Genomic DNA, 21,652 nt, shown 5'->3' with positions numbered 1-21,652 from the left:
CTTCTTTTTAACTTATTATCGATTCCAGATGTTAGGGTTCAATCAAGAGATCAATCTTCTCTCTCTCTCTCTCTCTCTCTCTCTCTCTCTCTCTCTCTCTCTCTCTCTCTCTGCTGTTGGGATGTTATAGTTATAAGATTCAGAATCCGAATATTGAATAGTGAATGATTTAGGTAAACGAAGAAGCCCAGCAATTGGATTGAGTTGGTGTGGCTGAAGTAGAAACCCTAATTCGGTTCAAATTATCGAATTGGATTGCAAGATAATATGATTTATGTCTGCTTGATTATGAATCCTGGTTGATGGATATGCAAAGTTTGTATGGTTTTAATTAATAATAACTCATGGGGCTTTTTTATTTATTTATTTATTTTGTGTTTGTTTTTAACCGTGACTTGTAAATTTTATATGTCAGATACAGTGCTAAATGGGTAAGAAGAAGTCAGACGAGATTGTTGCTATCAGGAATGGGAAATATACTTTTAAAGATTCGAAGAAGGAGAAAATTTCAGTCCTAGCCATTCTTGCAAGCATGGATAAGAAAGATGATAAACCCAAGATCAATAAGGGCTCATCGTCCAGAGCCAAGACTGCTCTAAAAGTTTCGTCCTACACTGATGACATAGATTATCCTCCTAATCATGATCAAGAAGACGAAGACCAAGGCGTTTTTGCTGAGAAACAAAGACAGATGCTTGCAATGAGCAATCAGAAGGGCAAAGAAAAGAAACTCGATTTCTCTGTGACTCCTAAGACACAAATGAAGGCAAAGGGTAATCAATTCTCCGCTCTCCTGGCTGCAGAGATAGGAAAGAAGGAGGCCTTGAAGGACGACCATGATGCATTCACGGTTGTTATGGGAAGCAAGACATCGGTGCTTGATGGAGAAGAAACAGGAGATGCGAATGTCAAAGATATTAAGATCAGTTCGTTTTCTGTCTCTGTTCGAGGGAAAGAGCTTCTCACGAATGCCTCTCTCATGATATCACATGGGAAAAGGTATGGATTGGTGGGCCCAAATGGTAAGGGTAAGTCTACACTGCTCAAGCTTTTGGCATGGAGGAAGATTCCAGTTCCCAAGAATATTGACATTCTTCTTGTTGAGCAAGAGGTGGTCGGTGATGGAAAGAGTGCTCTGGAAACAGTTGTCTCTGCCAATGAAGAGCTGTTTAAGCTAAGGGAAGAAGCTGCAGCTCTGGAGAACGATGATGCTGATGGGGAAAAGCTTGCTGAATTGTATGAGAGGCTACATATGTTGGGGTCAGATGCTGCTGAAGCGCAGGCTTCCAAAATTCTTGCGGGTTTAGGTTTCACAGAAGATATGATAGCGGGTGAAACTAAGTTGCTCAGTGGTGGCTGGAGGATGCGAATATCATTAGCTAGAGCTCTCTTTGTGCGACCTACCCTTTTGTTGTTAGATGAACCCACCAACCATCTCGACCTGAGAGCTGTTTTATGGTTAGAGGAGTATCTATGCCGGTGGAAGAATACGCTGGTTGTTGTTTCACATGGAGTGGACTTCCTCAACGCTGTCTGCACGGATATAATACATTTGCACGACAAGAGTCTCCACTTGTATCGTGGTAATTACGATGCTTACGAAACCGGATATCTTCAGCGACGTAAGGAGATGAACAAAAAGTCTGAGATTTTCCAGAAACGGATGGAAGCAGCTAAGAGGTCTGGAAACAGGGTAGAACAGGAGAAGGTAAAGGCCTGGGCCAAGCTTGCTGCAGCGAAAGAAGCATCCAAGCGTAAGGCAAAGGGTAAGACGATGGATGACGAGGGCCCAGCACCTGAAGCTCCAAGGAAGTGGAGTGATTATAAGGTGGTGCTCGATTTTCCAGAACCAACCGAGCTCCCTCGTCCTCTTCTGCAGTTGATTGAGGTTAGCTTCTGCTACCCAAACAAGTCAGATTTCAGGCTCTCAAATGTGGATTTAGGTATAGATATGGGGACACGAGTAGCAATAGTTGGGCCTAACGGAGCTGGAAAGTCCACTCTTTTGAATCTTATTGCGGGAGATTTAGTTCCGACTGAGGGTGAAGTGAGAAGAAGCCAGAAGCTAAGAATCGGCAGGTACTCGCAGCACTTTGTTGACCAGTTATCAATGTGGGAGACACCGGTTGAGTATCTTCTTCGTCTGTATCCTGACCAAGAGGGATGTAGCAAACAAGAGGCGGTGCGTGCCAAACTGGGCAAGTTTGGGCTAACAGGTGAAAACCATTCCACTCCAACTGCGAAATTGTCTGGAGGACAAAAGGCTAGGGTTGTGTTAACCTCAATCTCAATGTCGAAGCCACACATTTTGCTTCTTGACGAGCCAACAAATCACCTCGACATGCAGACGATAGATGCCTTGGCGGATGCACTAGATGAGTTCAAAGGAGGAGTTGTGTTGGTGAGCCACGACTCGAGACTCATAAGCCGTGTCTGTGAGGACGAGGAGAAGAGTGAAATTTGGGTTGTGGAAGCCGGGACAGTGACTTTCTTCCGAGGCACGTTTGAAGAGTACAAAGAAGAACTCATAGGAGAAATCAAAGCAGAGGTTGATGAGTTAACTTGTCTTGGCTGCTAAGGTGCTCCACCTAAATAAACTCAAAAAAAAAAAGCCCGTGGCTCTGTTCATGAAACATACGGACCCGCCTGTTCACTTTTATTTTTACTTTGCCTCGAACAAACAAATATCTTTTTATTTATATATTTCATGTACTTCAGTCAAACTTCTATAAATTAATAATGTTGAGAACATAATATTTTATTAAGATATAGTGATATTAATTTATAAAAAGTTTTTTTTTAATTGTTAAAAACATTTTGTTAAATACGAATTTTAAAAATTTGATCTAAATATAATTAATACTTTGGATGTTATAATTTTTATATGTTTAGAGTTAAATATTTAATATTTAGAAGAGAAAGCAATTTTTTTTATAATGAGTATCAATGATTATAGAATTCACATATACAAATGATATACATATATACAAATTCATAATAGTGACATCAATTGTATTTGAGAAACCTATTCTACTATTAAAACAAAAACAAAAATAAGCGTATTCAAATTTTGAAAACTTACATAAAACTTTAGTTATTTTAATGAAACTTACATAAAACTTTAGTATATATATATATATATATATATATATATATATATATATACAAAAATTTACATGATTATTAATTAATAATATATTTGAAATAATATTTTTACATAAAAATTTCAAAAAAAATTATTATTTTATTATCTTATCGAATTTGGTTAATTTTTACACTTCCTCGACTCAGGAACAACAAAAATTATTATTTTATCATGTTTATTAATTTATCGAGTATCAATATATAGAGGTTTTACTGTATATACGTTGCTCGAGTTTGCTTTGCTTAATGCCTAGAAATAACGCCCTCTAGTTTGTGTTGTTATTGTATTGTTTTTACTTTGGTTGCCCTAAAAAGGAAGAAAATTACATAAGGAGGCGTGGACGTTGTCGTCATTGAAAAAGTTACTCACTTTGTCGTCGCCACGGTTAGTGACGTGGATATGAAAAATAGAGAGACGATTTACCTAGGTAAACACTTATTTTGGCAAACCTTATTAAACACAAGACTATACCATCAACTGACTCTTGATAAGCTTTTTCAATAGTCTTAGCAAATTTACCTAGAAAATCTATACTATATAAAAGTCGAAGCTATAAGCTTCTGTGGCCGTCCACGTGGGATTTTAAACGATCAATTGTGGTTGCACATGTCATTAATTAGCATTTTTAGCTATCATATTAGTTAACATTTTTAATTATAATATTTTCTATATTAAGATATTTATGAAAAGGAAAAAACAATATATATGTAAAGAAGAGAAATGTCAAATGTTTGAAAAAAACATATGAAAATTTTTGGGTTTAAAATAAAAAGGAAAAGGCTAATAATGAAAAGGAAAAATTCTACTTAACCAAAAAAAAGGAAAAAAAAAACAAGAAGGTTTCTAAATGCTAAAACATTGGTTTTATGTATAAATATCGTTCTATAATTTAGAATAGAATACAGAAAGAGAATAGTTTATATTCTTGAAAAAAAGGAGAGCTTAAAGAAGAGGGTAGTGATGTTAACTTGGGCATGGAACCCCCATTTATTAAATGGGTATGTACAAAAAAAATTAACCCATTTAAACCCATTTAGGGAAAAATGTTAAATGGGGTTAAATGGGTTACCCCAATTAAACCCATTTATTAAATGGGGTTTCACACAAATAAATGGGTACCCATTTAAACCCATTTATGTTTCATTTTATATTAGTTATTTTTATTAAAAATGTTAATATCTTAATAACTAAAATAAAAAAAGCAAAATATTAAATATATGTAAAACTAATATTCTACTTAAATTCAATTTTTGATTTAAATATTTAAAACAAAACGTAAAACCACGTCTTCTATAACATGGTTATGCGATTTTGGCGGGAAAATGCGGATTTACTGTTTTTGCGGGAAAACGCGGATTTACGGTTTTGGCGGGAAAATGCGAGTTTACGGTTTTGGCGGTAAAACACACGTTTACGGTTTTGGCGGGAAAATGCGGGTTTACGGTTTTGCCAGAAAACGCGGATTTACGGTTTTGTCGGGAAAACGTGGATTTACGGTTTTGGCGGGAAAACGCGGATTACGGTTTTGGCGGGAAAATGCGAGTTTACGGTTTTGGCGGGAAAACGCGGATTTACGGTTTTGGCGGGAAAACGCGGATTTAAGGTTTTGTCGGGAAAACGCGGATTTAAGGTTTTGTCGGGAAAACGCGGATTTACGCTTTTGGCGGGAAAACGCATGTTTACGATTTTGGCGGGAAAACTCTTCAAGAGGATCTAGGTTTAAAGGATGAGCGAGATGTTATTTTTTACTCTGACCATCAAACTGAAGAAGCAGCTCAACCTCAGTTTGTAGAAACCTTTGAAGAAGAAGATCTAGGTTTTGACTTTGGGGATGAACAAGAGCTTAACTTAGGCCCCGACTGGTTGTGGATGTAGCTTTACATTTTTTGCTGTAGAATTTAGACTGTAGATTTCATGAAACAAGCGGGCTTTTTTTTTTATTAATGTTTCTCTGCCATCCCGTCTCGTAATTCCTATTCTCATTTTATTCCATTAAAATCATGTTCCAAATTCTTGTTAGTTTACCTTTAAATATCATATAATATATATTGTGAGTGTTGCGGATTAATATGTATGTTGTTAAAGTTACAAATATATTTTAACAAATTTATTAATGTTTCTTTTTTAAGCTAAATTTTGCATATTCTTTTTTCATTGTTTAATCAATAATTAATTCGATTTTTGGACTAAAAATAAAAATTTGAGATACATCTGTGAAAGGTATCTGCCATTGCTGCATAATTTGTTTTGAATGCAAATTATATGATTAGTTTACATTATTATTTATTGCTTAATCATTGTCAAAGAAATACAAATGATGGCTTAGCCATGGAGGTGGTTTATCATTCTCCGAATAAAAAGAGAAAGTTAAACAACCTAACTTTGCTAAATGATGGGCTGCAGAATTGTTACAACGCTTTGTAAATTGAAATTGTACATGATGAAATTTCTTCTACCAGAAAGTGATATCTTGACAAAGCCGTAAAATTGAGATAACTTGAACTAAATGAGTGATCATCTTTATCAGTCCCTCGCAATCCCCTTCGAAAATCACTGTTTTGTATCCTCTGATCTAACTGTGTGCAATATATTATGGATTTATTTAAGGAAGATCCATTTGAAAAAGAAAAAATAAAACAAAAAATTAATATGTACAATCTATTATTTAGATATTTCTGAAACTTACTCTAAACGAAGACCATAATGATAATTACTTTAAATTTATTATTATATGAGTTTATTTCATAGTAAATATAAATATTTGTTAATATCTAATATCTTTTTTTTAGAAATTATGAAATAAAATTTTTTTTTATATTTAAAAATTTTTGAAAATATTATAACAAAACTGAATCTTAAAATATTTTTATTTAATTTTCTTACAAAATTTCAAATTGAATCTTAAAATCCGCCATTGATATTATTTAAACGATAGTGATTTTAATTTTGAATTAAAATGATATATATATATATATATATATATATATATATATATATATATATTGATATAGAATAGTCTATTAGAATTGGTTTAGATAAAATCTTAGTTGGATATAAAATCTTAGTTTTATAATTCTCATTGATTAACAATTTTTTAGAAATTAATTTCAAATTTTCGTCCATAATTAATAAGAGAGAGAAAGTGAGTTTAATTTTTGGAAACTGATAATTACTTAAAAGAATTTTACTATATTTTATTTAAATATATTATTTTTGTGATTACTATTGTACCATTAATGAATTTATTTAAAAACACTAAAAACTAATGGTATCTTATGTAATATTTTAGCCTTCATAAGGTTATTTAATATCTAATGATTTCCAATTAATAGTATAGATAACTATATATATTGGTGTTAAAGTTTATATGTCGGTTTGGGTTTATAAGTGATATATTAAGATTTAATGTTAAAATTATAAATGACGTTATATATCGGTTTGGGTTATAAGGGGGAGTATGATTTAAATTTTACAATTAAACGAGGTTAAATGTCGGTTTGGGTTTATAAAGAAGAGTTCGGGTTTAGATTTTACAACGAAACGAAGTTATATGTCGGTTTGAGTTTATAAAGGAGGCTTAGAGTTTATATTTATAATTAAACGAAGTTACATATCGGTTTAAAATTATTAAAAAAAAAGATTAGGGTTTAGATTTTATAATTAGCGAGATTATATATCGGTTTGAGTTTATATAAAAAGTGGTTAGAATTAAAATTTACAATTTAATGTGGCTAAATGATTGTTTCTGTTTTTAAAAAAGAGTGATTCGAGATTTGATTTTACAACTAAATGAGTTTAATTTTTATTTTATATTAGGTGGTATATTCTGATTGGTTAGAAAAAGTGGAAGTGAACTCATTATAGACTCAAAAATTGTTCATGTTTTAGGTGAGACTTTTTTTTTAATTTCAATATATATGTTTTATAAATTTTTATACAATTTAGAAAATTATATATCTTTTTTTCTACAAATGATCATTTTTTTAAAAAGGAAAATTATATTTCAATACTTCCTAAACTCTTAACTCTTAAGTTAAGTAATTAATTATACAAAGATTTTTTGCCAAGCATACCCTTTATAAAACATTCCAACTAATACATTAATTACCCCAAATTCGTCGTTTAACACAAACCCTTTTTGCTTCTCTTCTCTGTTTCTCTCTCGCAGCGTAATCATGGCGATTAGCTCCTTCAAGCATGAACATCCTCTCGGTTCGTTTTCGATTTAACCCTAATCGATCAATCTTGTTGATGATCCTTCTGTATCTCTCTCTCATCGTAGGTTTTTTTTAGCGAGTAGGTTTAAAAATTTCTCAAAATCTGGTTTTGTCTATTTCAATTGCTTTTGAATTTGCATGAAATTGATCCTTGATTCTGAATTCCGACGATTTCAAATTTGATTGCGTGTACTAATTCTAAGAAGCCGCAAAATTATATGTTGATGATGATTTGATTCACTTGATTTGATCGCCGAGTCTGTGTATAGTTTCTTTGAGTCGTGTGCATAATCTTTGATTGAAACATGTTTTGTTTTTCGTGTAGCTTTTGTTTTGATGATGCAAATACATTATAATCTTTGTTCCAAGTGAAGAAGAATATTGATGTTGAAGTTACTAAGTTTCACTTGTCTCTGTTGATTTTGTGGTCTGAGTCTGTGTTGTTCACGGGGCGTAGAATCGCTATTTCAGTCGCTTGAGTAGTAGTGTACATAATCTTTGATTGAAACATGTTCTGATTTTTTTCTGCTTTATATTAGTCTCTGTTCAAGTGGAGGAGAATCATAACTCGTTTCTCTTGATATTGTCACCGACTCTGTATTGTTTACGTTGTTTTAGAGATTGAAATACATTGATGTGTTGGAATTTATGGATCGTGTTTTTTTTTTTGTGTATGTTACAGAAAAGAGGCAAGCTGAAGCAGCTCGTATCAGGGAGAAGTATCCGGACAGAATACCGGTATGAATTTTGGCTATCTTCTTGTAGGAAATTATAGCTTTGCCTTATTCTGTATTGAATTGTGCAGGTCATAGTCGAAAGAGCCGAGAAGAGTGATGTCCCTGATATTGATAAGAAAAAGTAAGTTCTTGATTCTCTTGAGGATTGCCATACCTGCTTGTATCTAGAAGAGTTGGATATAATCTCTTTGTTGTCACTGGATTGGCTTCAAGCCCTTCTAATAGTTAATTGAATAGAAAGAAGTTTTTATTGAAAGATATGGAGAGGTTTCTAGTTTTAGTGGTTTATTGCTTAGGAATAAAAAATGTTCTTTGTGCCTTCTTGAGGTGACGAATTGGCTGACTTACTGTACAAACTTCAGGTACTTGGTCCCAGCTGATTTGACTGTTGGCCAGTTTGTTTACGTTGTACGGAAGCGGATCAAGCTCAGTCCCGAGAAAGCTATCTTCATTTTTGTCAAGAACATTCTACCACCAACTGGTTAGATACAAATGCTTTTCCTAATCATCTTTTTGTCCAGTTCAAGCAATCATATCTTTTTCTCAATGTGGAGCTAATAATAGTAGTATTATCCTTTTATTGCAGCGGCCATAATGTCTGCGATTTATGAAGAGCACAAAGACGAAGATGGCTTTCTATACATGAGTTACAGTGGCGAGAACACATTCGGTATCTTCTACTAATGCGCTTGGAACGTGTGGATGCATCAGATTATCAATGTACAGTCTGTTTATTTCTCTGCATGTCTCTAGTTTTCATGACATTGGACAAAACTTTTGAAACTTGCATATAACTTGCATGCTATGTTATGAACATGATAAGCTCTTCCATTCATGGTGCTACTTTGCTTATGCTACGGTTAATTTCTTTCGTAGTCGCTACACCCGTTACATAAGACACTTGGTTTAGTCATTGACTAATGATTTAGTTAGATTTGTGCACACTTGGTGTCCTCCTGGAATCGAATCCTTTGCTAAAATATTGGCCGGCGGCCTATTCACTAGTCGTTGATGCCTTACAATTTCTATCTTCACAAATTTAGCTCGACAGTGTCGAATCGCTTATATCCAGTCATATTCATATACCCCGAATTCAACGCTTTTACCATTGCTTAATTCTACCAAGTTCTTGTAATCTCTTTCACAAAATAATTGAACTCTTGGTTCAGTCATTAACTAAAGATCATCATAACTCATAAGGTTAATACTTCAATATGATTCCCATTGAAAGAAAAGTTAAAAATACAAAAATAAATGATCGGACGGTGGAGAAATGTTTGATGTAGTAAAACGTGATACAGAGGATCACACCCGGAAACATGAGAAACGTAATAAATCAAGTCAAAAAAATGAAAAAAAAAAAAAAAAAAAAAAAAAAAAAAAGCCTAAAGACGAGAATCATATTTGTGGCTCTGGTTTCTCCATCCAAACCAAACCAACACCCAAACCTTGTCCACACCAAAATGCTAAACTCAAAATCCAACCACACACACTCAATTTCTCTTCCTCTCTACCATTAACATCAAAGAGCGAGAGAAGCTGATTGATTATGGCTGCTGCTTCGATTTCTGCAACTGGATGTAATCAAACTTTGCTCAGAACTTCCTTCTATGGAGGTTGGGGAAGTTCCATCTCCGGAGAAGATTACCAAACCATGCTCTCCAAGACAGTTGCGCCACCGCAACAAGCCAGAGTCTCACGTAAAGCAATCAGAGCAGTACCTATGATGAAGAATGTTAATGAAGGCAAAGGCTTATTTGCACCACTTGTCGTTGTCACACGCAACATAGTTGGCAAGAAGAGGTTTAATCAGCTTAGAGGAAAAGCCATTGCCCTACACTCTCAGGTTTGTCTTAATCCATTCTCTTGAGAACTAGTTTAAAGAAGCAACGTCCATGAGTTTTGTGGAAATGGGTTATTGTTCTTTCAGGTGATCACTGAGTTTTGCAAATCGATTGGAGCAGATGCAAAACAGAGACAAGGGCTTATCAGGCTTGCTAAGAAGAATGGAGAGAGGCTTGGTTTCCTTGCTTAGGTCTTAAAAAGAACAAATCTTTCTCTCTGCTTTTGTCTGTATACACTCACTCTCCTCTTGTTGTTGTTGTCTAGATGTATTTTGTCCAAACCTATAATCTTGATTTTTGTTACATTGCCTTTTGAGGGTTACTCAACACACATAACTGCTGCCATTCTCATCTGAAAGTTGTGTCATGTGTGTACCACTTTGATACTACACTTAAAACATCATGAGTCTGATAACAAATGTTCAATAAGGTCTCCCGAGCTGTAGATTTAACAACATGAACTTACACTGATTACTTCAAGATCCAAGTAAGATTGCATAATATGTCGTATAAAGTTCATCGCGGAAACTTGATATATATGCAGCTGCCCTTTCCCTCGACATTCTTTAACACAAACTCTGTTCTGCTAGCTACACATTCGTTCCCAAAGGTTTCAGAAGGTCCACTTGTTGCCAGTTGCCTTGGCCTTCTTCAGGTTGAAACTTTCTGTTCGAGTATCATCAAAACTATTAAAAGTGGGAATTTCTTCAAAATGAGATTGTGCCAGATTGTGCCTTAAGAGAAATATTCGTCTACACAAAGAGCGAAGTTTCCTCCACCTACGAACGCCAAAAACTCATTCATATACATCAAGTAATAACGGTCGGCGCCTGCACACAAATTCATAAGAGATGTTTCCAACTACACATACTTGAGTTAACCGATTCCTTCGACGGTAGCTTAATTTATATGTTTAGGGGCACAATGTAGGCGTAAAAAAACAAAACGGTCATCTAAAAAAACACAATTTCTACAAACTAAGACAAGTGTGAATCAAGATAATATTTATACCTTTTCATATTTATATGTTTAGGGGGAAAACAATGTACCTTTTATTGATCAAGACTTTCCAGCATCACAAAGTAAGGCACTGGAACTGATCATACAAGCAAACAAATCAAAGAATTAATACTAAAAATTATCAAAGAACTAAAGAATAGAAGATTTCAAACACAAAACTCAACATAGACCAAAGACATTAATAGACTCAAGATGCCGAGTCTATTAACAAAAAGTTTCTTAATCAAATATATACAACACAAAGTTATAAGAAAACACAACAAAAATTTATTTGTCCGCGGATCATATCCTAGTACATATAGATTTGTGTAAAGTTTTTCTTATAGTTTAAAAAAAAAAAGATTTTCCGCTGCCGGGATTCGAACCCGGAATTCCAATTAGAGGGTAACTTGATTTCAAAGTTTAAGCAATGTGCTACAGCGGACTGTTTGTTAATCAATGAATTTGTATTATATATATATATATATATATATATATATATATAGGTTTCATTACAAACTTAAGATTTTGATATAGGTTTTAGGCCTGAATTTTTCTTTTCTTTTTTTAATATTATTTCAATAACTTATAAATAATTTGACACTTATAAAAAAATCTACTAGATGATAAAAGGATATTTTTGGATTAAAAAACTAATATAATTTACATTATATGCCGTTGTATAAGTTTTGGAAATCCGATCTTAAGCATGACCTAAATTATTAAAGGCAATCATAACTAACCTAGTCCAATTATGTAGGGAGGCAGGGAGAAAAGTTTGTCTCATTGATGTAGCCTTCATAAAATGTTCGAGTAAAGCCATTATCATGTATTGTCTCAAATTCATTGTTTCCTTGTTCAATTCAGCAAAGCTGCAAAGTTAAACTCTCTTATATATGTAAACAAAAGTAGAAAGTGCATTTGAAATGAGAGATATACCTGAAGTTGGAGGAATGATGAGAGGCTTGGGAGAAACTGAAGGAGGTTGTTCTTTAGACAGTTTCCCATAGTAGCTTTTGGTTTCAAGTTTTTAACTAATCTTATTTGGTTTTTTTTTTCTAAGAGGTTGTAAGTGAAGTCAAACGAAAAAAGCTTCAAAAACGGTTGGACTGACTCAAAATTCAACCCTTTGAAAAGTCACAAACGAAAAAAGAAACAACAGTATTTAGACAGAGCATCAAACCGTAACAATCCCATGCAAACTAGAAATCAATACAAAAGTCGTAAATACATTGAAGTCATTAATCAAATAAGAACGTTTTAATAAGATACAACGATAACTTCTCTTGGCTTACAAGATTCAACATTAACGAAACTGCCTTTTATAAGACTAAGACGAATAAAATGAACAAAAATATATTTTCCAATGTTAATCAAGAAGACATTTAACACTTGGGTTACTCGGGTTACTCGGGTTACAGGTTACAGGGTTAAATGTAGGTTACTTGGGTTACTCGGGTTACAGGTTACTTGGGTTACTCGGGTTACAAGGCTGAATGAGGGTGCTGTTGGTCTTTGTCACAACCCATCTCAGACCTAGATTATGTTCTCTATATAAACGTGTGTGCCTCCTCATTGTGTGATACACATCTTTCATCAATACATTTCTGCTTCTCTCCAATCTTAAATCATGGTTTCATCAATCTTTCCTACTTAAATATTAACATGGTATCAGAGCGTGGTTCTAGTTTCTAATCTTGCTTTTTCTCTTATTCTTCTCTCTCGAGCGTCTTTTGATTTTGTTAATCGTTTGGACACTCAAACGAGCTCCGATTTGGCTGATTTTTGGAGGGTAGCTTCGTGACTCAGTGGTCTTGAGATTCAACGGTGGAGATCGTGTTTCAACGGTTGGTTTAGGAGAAATCTGAGTTTTATCGTGGCTGGTCGTATCTGAAATTTCCAGATTTTTCTGCAGCAGTTGTCGTGAGTATTTGGAAGATCTAACGGTTAGTTCTTCTCGGTGTGAGCTGAAATTTTGCAGTGTTGTTCCTGACCCGTTTATCTAGGATTTGAACGGTGGAGATTTTTGTTGGAAGTCCCGTTGTGGGATTACGTTGGTTACGTTGGACTGGTTATTAAATTGGTTTGTACAATGAGTGATACTTACAAGGATTTGAAGTTGAAGTTCTCCGTGATTCTAAACGGGAACAACTACCTCTTGTGGAAGAGGACAACTACTAATGTGCTCGGCAGTAGGAGGCTCACAAAGCACATTGAATCAACCTTTGAAGACTTGAAGAAGTTGGATGAAAGCATTGACAAAGACACGTGGAAGCAAGATGACTTAAATGTCCTTAGTGCTTTGCATTGCTCCCTTGAAACTTCTATCTTAGAAGGGTATTCGTATTGTGAGACATCCAAGGAGCTTTGGGATACTCTCGCGAATGTGTTTGGTAATGAATCAAATTTGACTCGGATCTATGAGATTAAGAAGGCTCTAGGGGAACTAAGTCAAGAAGATAGCGACTTTAATGCTCACTTTGGGAAGTATAGATCGCTTGTTGCTGAATTAGAGATGGTAAGGCCATTCACTACGGATGCAAAGACACTTAAGGAGCGTAGGGAACAAGATCTTGTCTTTGGGTTGATGTTGACTCTTAATTCAAGCTACACGGATGTGATCCAACACATCTTGAGAGATGACAAGATCCCTACCTTAGAACAAGTGTGTCCAAAGATACAAAGGGAGTATGGTTCGCAAGGTCTATTTGGTAGCAAAGGAGAGAGTCTTCCAACGGCAAACAAGGTCGGGATGGTGAAACAAGATGATAAAAAGACTTGGTTTTGTGATCATTGCAAGAAGAAGGGTCACCTCAAAGACAAGTGTTGGATCCTACACCCTCACTTGAAGCCGGAAAAGTTCAAGAACTCCAAGCCGAGAGCTAATGAAGCAAACACAAGTGATAGAGGACTACTTGATAATGAAGAGAGGGCCATTGTGCAATATGGACATCAAGAGAAAGCAATGCGAGCTACTGCTCAAGACAAGGGATGTACCACTTCTACCTCTCAAGCTCAAGAAACCATCACCATGAACAAGGCCGATCTTGAAGCTCTTCTTCAATCCATAGCATCCAAAATGCATCCCGGCGGTATCTCTCTCTTTACCTCTAACTCTCATGATTCAAATTCATTAGTGTTAGACTCCGGAGCTTCTCATCACATGATAAGTAATCCTAGGTTATTAGAGAATGTTAAACCGGCACTAGGGAATGTTAAGGTTGCAAATGGTCATAATGTTCCAATAGAAGGAATAGGTTGCATAAACTTGTTTAACAAGAAGTCTAGTGCTTTCTATATGCCTAAGTTCACTTCTAACTTGCTCTCGGTCAAGAAAACAACTAAGGACTTAAATTGTCTTGCTATCTTTAGTCCTAATGATGTTAAGTTGCAGGATATTGAGAGCGGTACTGTGTTTGGACAAGGAGGCACCAAGGATGATCTCTATGTTCTTGAAGACACTTCTTTAAACTCTTCTATTTCCGCAAATAATGTTAAGACTTCAGTTGTATTGTGGCATGATAGACTTGGCCATCCACACTCTAGAACTTTGAACTTGTTATTACCCGGTTTATCTTATGATTGTTCTCATTGTGAAGCATGCATCTTAGGTAAACATTGCAAAACGGTTTTCCCTAAGTCTAATACTATTTATGAGAAGTGTTTTGATCTTGTGCATTCGGATGTTTGGACCTCACCTTGTGCATCTAGAGATAATCATAAATACTTTGTGACATTCATAGATGAGAAATCTAAGTATACTTGGGTAACTTTGCTTCCATCTAAGGACAGAGTTTATGATGCATTTCTAAACTTCCAAAAGTATGTGACTAATCACTTTGATGCAAAGATCAAAATTCTTAGAACAGATAATGGAGGTGAATATACGAGCACCAAGCTCAAAGCCCATTTGGAAAAGTGTGGGATCTTACACCAAACAAGCTGCCCATACAACCCTCAACAAAATGGTGTTGCGGAAAGGAAGAATAGACACCTCATGGAGGTCTCACGAGCAATGCTATTTCATAAGCATATGCCTAAGAGGTTTTGGGGTGATGCGGTTATGACCGCTTGTTATCTTATTAATAGAATTCCAACAAGAGTTCTTAATGATCAATCACCTTTTCAAGTATTGAATAACCAAAACCCTAACATTGAGCACTTGAGAGTGTTTGGTTGTGTTTGTTTTGTATTCATTCCAGGTGACTTAAGGAACAAGCTAGAGCCCAAGAGTACCAAGTGCGTGTTCATCGGATACTCCACAACTCAAAGAGGCTACAAATGCTTTGATCCAACCAACAATAGATACTATGTATCTAGAGATGTGAAATTCATGAAGACAAGGCCTATTTCGGAGAAAAGAATTGGGAGAGTGTAAAGGACCTACCTAACTCAACTTCGGATAGAGCAAAGAGTCTTAAACACATTCTTGAGCATTTGGGTAATGTTAACATACCTCAAGACACTACGGAAGAGATACCAGGCGAAGTTACAAGTGGGACTCAAGAAAGTGAAGTTGAAACACCAATAGAGTCGTCGGATGGTAACCATGAGAATGTTGTAGAGGAAGAATCTAGTGAAGAAGAGATCGGTCCACTAAGTGAAGATGAAGTCATTAGATCATCAAGCGAAGAAGAGACTAACTCAATTCCTCAAACAACAAATGAACCGGTCTACACGTTACAAAACCCAAGACGAAGTAAAAGGGCAAAGAAGCCTAAGGTTCTCTTCAATTGCCAAGCCGTGGCTCATCCAATCCAAGCAACATATTCGATTGACCTTCTTCCCGAGGAACATAAAGCTTTCATTAGTAAGCTAGATGTGGAATTTATCCCACAAAGCTATGAAGAAGCTAAGGAAAGAAAGGAATGGACTAATGCTGTGGATGATGAAGTACAAGCTATGATTCGGAATCATACATGGGATGAAGAAGAACTTCCACAAGGGAAGAGATGTGTTAGCTCAAAGTGGGTTTTCACCATAAAGTATAAGAGTAATGGTGAAATTGAAAGACACAAGGCTAGATTGGTTGCAAGAGGATTCACTCAAACATATGGAGATGATTATAGGGAAACTTTTGCTCCGGTAGCTAAGCAACACACCGTAAAAGTTGTTCTCTCTTTGGCTGTGAACTTGGATTGGGAATTGTGGCAAATGGATGTCAAGAATGCTTTCCTTCAGGGGGAGTTGAAAGAAGAAGTTTATATGACACCTCCTCCGGGTTTAGAAGACATAGTGGCTCCGGGAAAGGTCTTAAGGCTTCGGAAAGCTATCTATGGACTAAAACAGTCTCCAAGAGCCTGGTATCATAAGTTAAGCTCTACCTTATTGGCTAATGGCTTCAAGAGATCACATTCTGACCATACTTTGTTTACTAAGCAAGATAATCAAGGCATAGTAGTGGTATTGGTCTATGTTGATGACATGATTATCTCGGGAAGTAACAAAGAAGGGATCCAAGCGATTAAGTCTTCTTTACACTCAGCCTTTGATATTAAAGATTTGGGTGTGTTGAAGTATTTCTTAGGGATTGAGGTGTGTAGATCCAAGGAGGGACTATTTCTCTCATAAAGGAAATACGCCCTCGATCTCCTAAAGCTTACAGGGAAACTTGGAGCTAAACCAGTGGATACACCACTAGAGCAAGGATACAAGGTCAATCGAAAGGGGGAGAAGGATGATACTCCATATCATTGCCCGGAACAGTATAGAAGACTTGTAGGTAAGCTCATATATTTGACATATACTCGGCCTGATCTCTCTTTTGCCGTGAATCAGGTGGCTCAGCATATGCAAGCCCCTACGGTGTACCATTGGAGTTTGGTGGAGAGAATTCTGAGATATATCAAAGGAAGTCCCGGCAAAGGCATTTGGATGGGAAGAAACTTTAGCACGGAAATTGTTGGGTATTGTGATGCAGACTACAATGGAGATCGCAACACAAGGCAGTCCACAACCGGCTTTTGCACTTTCATTGGTGGCAATCTTGTAACTTGGAAAACAAAGAAACAGAAGGTGGTGTCCTGTTCGAGTGCTGAAGCGGAGTATAGGGCTATGAAGAAGCTCACAAACGAGTTGACATGGCTGAAGGCTCTACTAAAGGACTTTGGGATCGAGCAAAAGACACCAATTACCTTCCATTGCGACAACCAAGCAGCCATCCATATTGCTACTAACCCCGTGTTCCACGAGAGGACCAAGCACATAGAGACGGACTGCCACAAGACAAGAGAGAAGATCGAAGACGGTACAATCCTTCCTTGCTACACTACGAGTTCGGACCAATTGGCCGATATCTTCACCAAGGCAGCAAGTAACCAAGTTTGTCAATTTATCCATGGCAAACTTGGTCTTGTAGACCTCACACATCCTTGAGAAAGGCTCCCTAACTCGTTGGGACAATACTCTTTTTCCCTAGGCTTGGTTTTGTCCCACGTGGTTTTACAAGCTTAGCTTTTTAATGAGGTTGTTCTTGCGAGTGCCAAGTTTATACACAATGAGTATTGTAGTATAAACTTGAGGGGGAGTGTTAATCAAGAAGACATTTAACACTTGGGTTACTCGGGTTACTCGGGTTACAGGTTACAGGGTTAAATGTAGGTTACTTGGGTTACTCGGGTTACAGGTTACTTGGGTTACTCGGGTTACAAGGCTGAATGAGGGTGCTGTTGGTCTTTGTGCACAACCCATCTCAGACCTAGATTATGTTCTCTATATAAACGTGTGTGCCTCCTCATTGTGTGATACACATCTTTCATCAATACATTTATGCTTCTCTCCAATCTTAAATCATGGTTTCATCAATCTTTCCTACTTAAATATTAACATCCAATACCGGGCTTCGAACCCGGAATTCCTTTCTGGAGGTTGGGGAAGTTCCATTTCCGGCGAAGATTACCAAACATGCTCTCCAAGACGGTTGCGCCACCGCAACAAGAAAGAGTCTCTCGGAAAGCAATCAAAGCAGTGCCAATGATAAAGAATGTCAATGAAGGCAAAGGCTTATTTGCACCTATAGTTGTTGTCACATGCAACATAGTAGGCAAGAAGAGTTTTCATCAGCTCAGAGGAAAAGCCATTGCCTTGCACTCTCAGGTTTTTCTTAATCATTCTCTTTAGAACTAGTCATAAAAGCAAATTAAGTCCATGAGTTTTGTGAAAAATGGGTTTTTGTTCTTTCAGGTGATCACAGAGTTTTGCAAATCGATTCGAGCTGATATAAAATAGAGACAAGGGATTATTAGGCTTGCTAAGAAGAATGGCGAGCGGCTTGGCTTCCTTGCTTTGGTTTCAAAAAGATCAAATTTTTCTCTCTACTTTTGTTTGTATACACTCACTCTCCTCTTGTTGTTGTTGTCTAGATGTATTTTGACGGTTACTCAAAACACATAACTGCAGCCATTCTCATCTGAAAAGTTGTGTGCAATACGCTTAACATCATATATATAGCAAACAAGTGTTCAATAAGGTCTTAGCTGAATTAGTTACAAACATGTAATATTATTGTCACTCTTTCAACAGACTAACGCCTGAAAAAAACTGTCTTAAGCCTAAGCATAACTCTGAAACAATCAACTGATCGGAAAAGGACGGTAAGCTTTGCTATCTATTGATGTATCATGATTCTCAACAAAGAAAAGGTTCGATCTCAAAGGTAAGTAGTTCAAGATCCAAGTAAGATTCAACAACATGAACATACATTGATTAGTCCAAGATCCAAGTAAGATTGCATAATATGTCGAATAAAGTTGTCATCGCAGAACATATATGCAGCATTACCTCGACATTCTTTAACACAAACTCTGTTCTGCTACCCAAACATTCGTTCCCAAAGGTTTCAGAAGGTGCATTTGTTGCCAGTTGCTTTCACCTTCTTGAAACTTTCGTTCGAGTATCATCAAATCTATTAAAAGTGGGAATTTCTTCAAAATGAGATTGAGCCAGATCGTGCCTTAAGAGATATATTCGTCTACAGAAAGAGCAAAGTTTCCTCCACCTAGGAACGCCAAAAACTCATTCATACACATCAAGTAATATCAGTCGGCGCCTGCACACAAATTCATAAGAGATGTTTCCAACTACACATACTTGAGTTAACCAATTCCTTGGCCGGGAGCTTAATTTATATGTTTAGGGGCACAATGTAGGCGTAAAAGATACAAAACGGTCATCTAAAATAACCAATTTCTACAAACTAAAACAATTGTGGATCAAGATAATATTTAACACACAGTAAATTAAATTGTAACTCCCATAATTTATTTATTTTTGAAATTCTCACCCTATAAATAATCATTTTCTCATTCTCTCATTCACTCATTCTCTCATTCTTTCATCTTTCATCCTCTTCTTTATATCTCAAATATATATATATATATATATATATATATATATATATATATATATATATATATATATTTTTTTAAGTTCTATTTTTGGTTGGTTGGTTGTTATTGTTGTCTGGGTTTAAAAAAATCAAATTTAATATCAATGTAAAAGCATAATTCTAAATTTTAATTTTAGAGACTATATGATATCTATCTTACGTTATTTTTTTACTAGATGAATTCCCACGCGTAGCGTGGGGTTGTTTTGAAAATTATTAATATAAAAATATGCTAATTGTTTTTGTCGCTAATTTATGTTTATTTTTTTTGTTTGTTACTGTATAGTTGATAAAATTAGACTCATCTTATGTACTTACAATTTTTATGGTTAGATTCGTTTTTGATTCTAAATATCAATTTATACATTTTCATGTATAATCTGATTATTTTTATATCTAAGATTCTAATATTTGTTCATTATCATGAATACACACAACAAGAATATTGGATATTTTGATCTCAAGAGTTTTCGTATGAAAAAAGAAAAAGAAAGCCAAAATTAAAGAGTTATTTAAGTAACACTTTTAGATTTTATGTTATTGGCTTATTGCATATAGCCATATAAAAGAAATAAATTTGTCTTGAATTTCGTGATATGTCTAACGTCTCAAAAGCTCATTACTTGAAAAATTTGCATGTCAATGTTACGAACTTACCATAAGACACAAAAATGAAAAGAAAGAATGTCATATGATAAGATATGAACCATAACCTAATAACAAAAAAATATTCAGGGTAAAATTACTATTAGGTAGCAAATAACTAAACTACAAGTCTACAACACTCATAATTAATTTTTTAGTCATTATCGAGTGATGACCATTGGCCATTACTTTAAAAAATTAGAAAAATATGAAAAGTAAAATAAAAGTAGTGATTGATTTATTAAAATAATTTTAATATTTTTATTTTTATTTTGAAGAAATCATTTAAGAATGAGATTCATGGAGGATTTAACACAATATGAGACTTTTTATTTCCCCTCAATTAATTTTGCTGATTTTTAATTTAAATAAAGTTAAATGACACATGTCATTTTCTTGTGTGGTGATGTGACACTCATATGGAGAGAGTTGGCTAACTTTTATATATATACTAGATGAATACTCACGCTAAGCGTGAGTTTGTTTTAAAAGTTGTTAATAACAAATTATTTTGATTGTTCTTGTTGCTAGTTAATCACCCGTTTTACGCCTCGGTTTTTCCGGTTTTTTTTTATTTTGATTTATTTGATGTTATATTTTGATAAATGTAATTTTTAATTATCTAATCATTTACTCATACAATGAACAACTACTCTTAGTATTAAAATACATTTTTAACCAACATATTCAACAATGCATCACTCACACAATCCGTAAACAATCTTTCCTAAACCAATTTTATAGATGGTAATGTTGGGATTATAGAACCTCCAAAATTTGATGAACTTACGTACTCTTCACCCTCAGTGTCATATATAGATCAAAAAAATAAGAGAAAAACTTACTCAAACCATTAGCTAATCCACTATACTATTATCCACTCATATTTTGAGTTAAGATTACAAAAATTAGCGGAAAAAAACTTTGGAGTATATATGACCAATAAAATAATTTCATGGAAAAATAACATAAAATAACAAAATAAGTTAGTATTAGTAAAAATCAATATGTAAAAAAATTAAATAATATATAGAATTAAATAATAAATATATTATTAACTTGTGAATTAGATTTTCAAATTCATATGGACCATCCCTCATGGGCTATTGTGTTTTCCCCATTTGACATTTATAATTAAAAGCTGATGTGTAAAAAATAAAAGATGACTCATATTAATGAAATGTTTTAATTGGATGGAAAGAAAGCTGATGTGGCATCTCCAGAAGAGCCTAAAATGCTGACATGGCGACCATATGGAGAGAGATAACCTCCTTTCATATATATGATTTCTTAAAGATTAATATCTATTGTCTATTTTAGATTATTATCTTATAAGTAGTCATTTTCTCATCTTCTTCTAATATATCCATGTATCTATTTTTTATATTGCTATATGGGTTAATATCAAAGAAGCCATCATTGTAAAAATTTGATTCTAAATTTATTATAGAAAGAATGTCATATAATATTTCTTCTTTAAATTTCAGAAGCAAAATAAAAAGTTTGATGATTATAACAAAACTTTCAGGTTTATTGGTGTTGGAGAATTAAGAATATCAATTCTAATCATCGTACAACAAGAAAAATAATGTTAATAAGATCCGTCTCCAATTTCTACTTTAGATGTTTAATTATTTTCTAACGTATCCATGTATTTGTTTTTTAATTATGCAATATTT

At 34.8% G+C, this 21,652-nt stretch overlaps 4 protein-coding genes across 6 annotated transcripts; all 4 read left to right on the top strand.

The window, feature by feature from the left end:
* Nucleotides 1–427: 427 nt before the first annotated feature.
* LOC9321866 (ABC transporter F family member 4) lies at nt 428–2,578 on the top strand. The gene has a single exon (XM_002885754.2). It carries the CDS (start codon nt 428–430, stop codon nt 2,576–2,578), a length of 2,151 nt encoding a protein of 716 aa, XP_002885800.1.
* Nucleotides 2,579–7,205: 4,627 nt separating this feature from the next.
* On the top strand, nt 7,206–8,963 carry LOC9321865 (autophagy-related protein 8d). Its single transcript, XM_002885753.2, has 5 exons — nt 7,206–7,357; nt 8,045–8,100; nt 8,168–8,220; nt 8,462–8,580; nt 8,686–8,963. The coding sequence occupies exons 1-5, from the start codon at nt 7,321–7,323 to the stop codon at nt 8,781–8,783; spliced, it is 363 nt and encodes a 120-aa protein (XP_002885799.1). The 5' UTR covers nt 7,206–7,320; the 3' UTR covers nt 8,784–8,963.
* Nucleotides 8,964–9,492: 529 nt separating this feature from the next.
* LOC9319770 (protein PROTON GRADIENT REGULATION 5, chloroplastic) lies at nt 9,493–10,296 on the top strand. The gene is made up of 2 exons (XM_021032394.1): nt 9,493–9,945; nt 10,030–10,296. The coding sequence occupies exons 1-2, from the start codon at nt 9,649–9,651 to the stop codon at nt 10,132–10,134; spliced, it is 402 nt and encodes a 133-aa protein (XP_020888053.1). The 5' UTR covers nt 9,493–9,648; the 3' UTR covers nt 10,135–10,296.
* Nucleotides 10,297–12,473: 2,177 nt separating this feature from the next.
* Nucleotides 12,474–15,699, top strand: LOC110230481. Of its 3 annotated transcripts, none has more exons than XM_021033656.1 (2): nt 12,474–14,034; nt 14,812–15,699. In XM_021033656.1, the coding sequence occupies exons 1-2, from the start codon at nt 13,035–13,037 to the stop codon at nt 15,318–15,320; spliced, it is 1,509 nt and encodes a 502-aa protein (XP_020889315.1). In that variant the 5' UTR covers nt 12,474–13,034; the 3' UTR covers nt 15,321–15,699. The 3 variants fall into 3 exon arrangements, with proteins under 3 accessions (XP_020889315.1, XP_020889313.1, XP_020889314.1); XM_021033654.1 differs by having other exon boundaries at nt 12,474–14,553; XM_021033655.1 differs by having other exon boundaries at nt 12,475–14,553; nt 14,807–15,057.
* The last annotated feature ends 5,953 nt before the right edge of the window (nt 15,700–21,652 follow it).

The sequence above is a fragment of the Arabidopsis lyrata genome (assembly GCF_000004255.2).
Source record: "Arabidopsis lyrata subsp. lyrata unplaced genomic scaffold ARALYscaffold_3, whole genome shotgun sequence".
Lineage (NCBI taxonomy): Eukaryota > Viridiplantae > Streptophyta > Magnoliopsida > Brassicales > Brassicaceae > Arabidopsis > Arabidopsis lyrata.
Note: the sequence above shows the minus strand (reverse complement) of the source record. Positions and strands in the feature narration are given on the sequence as shown.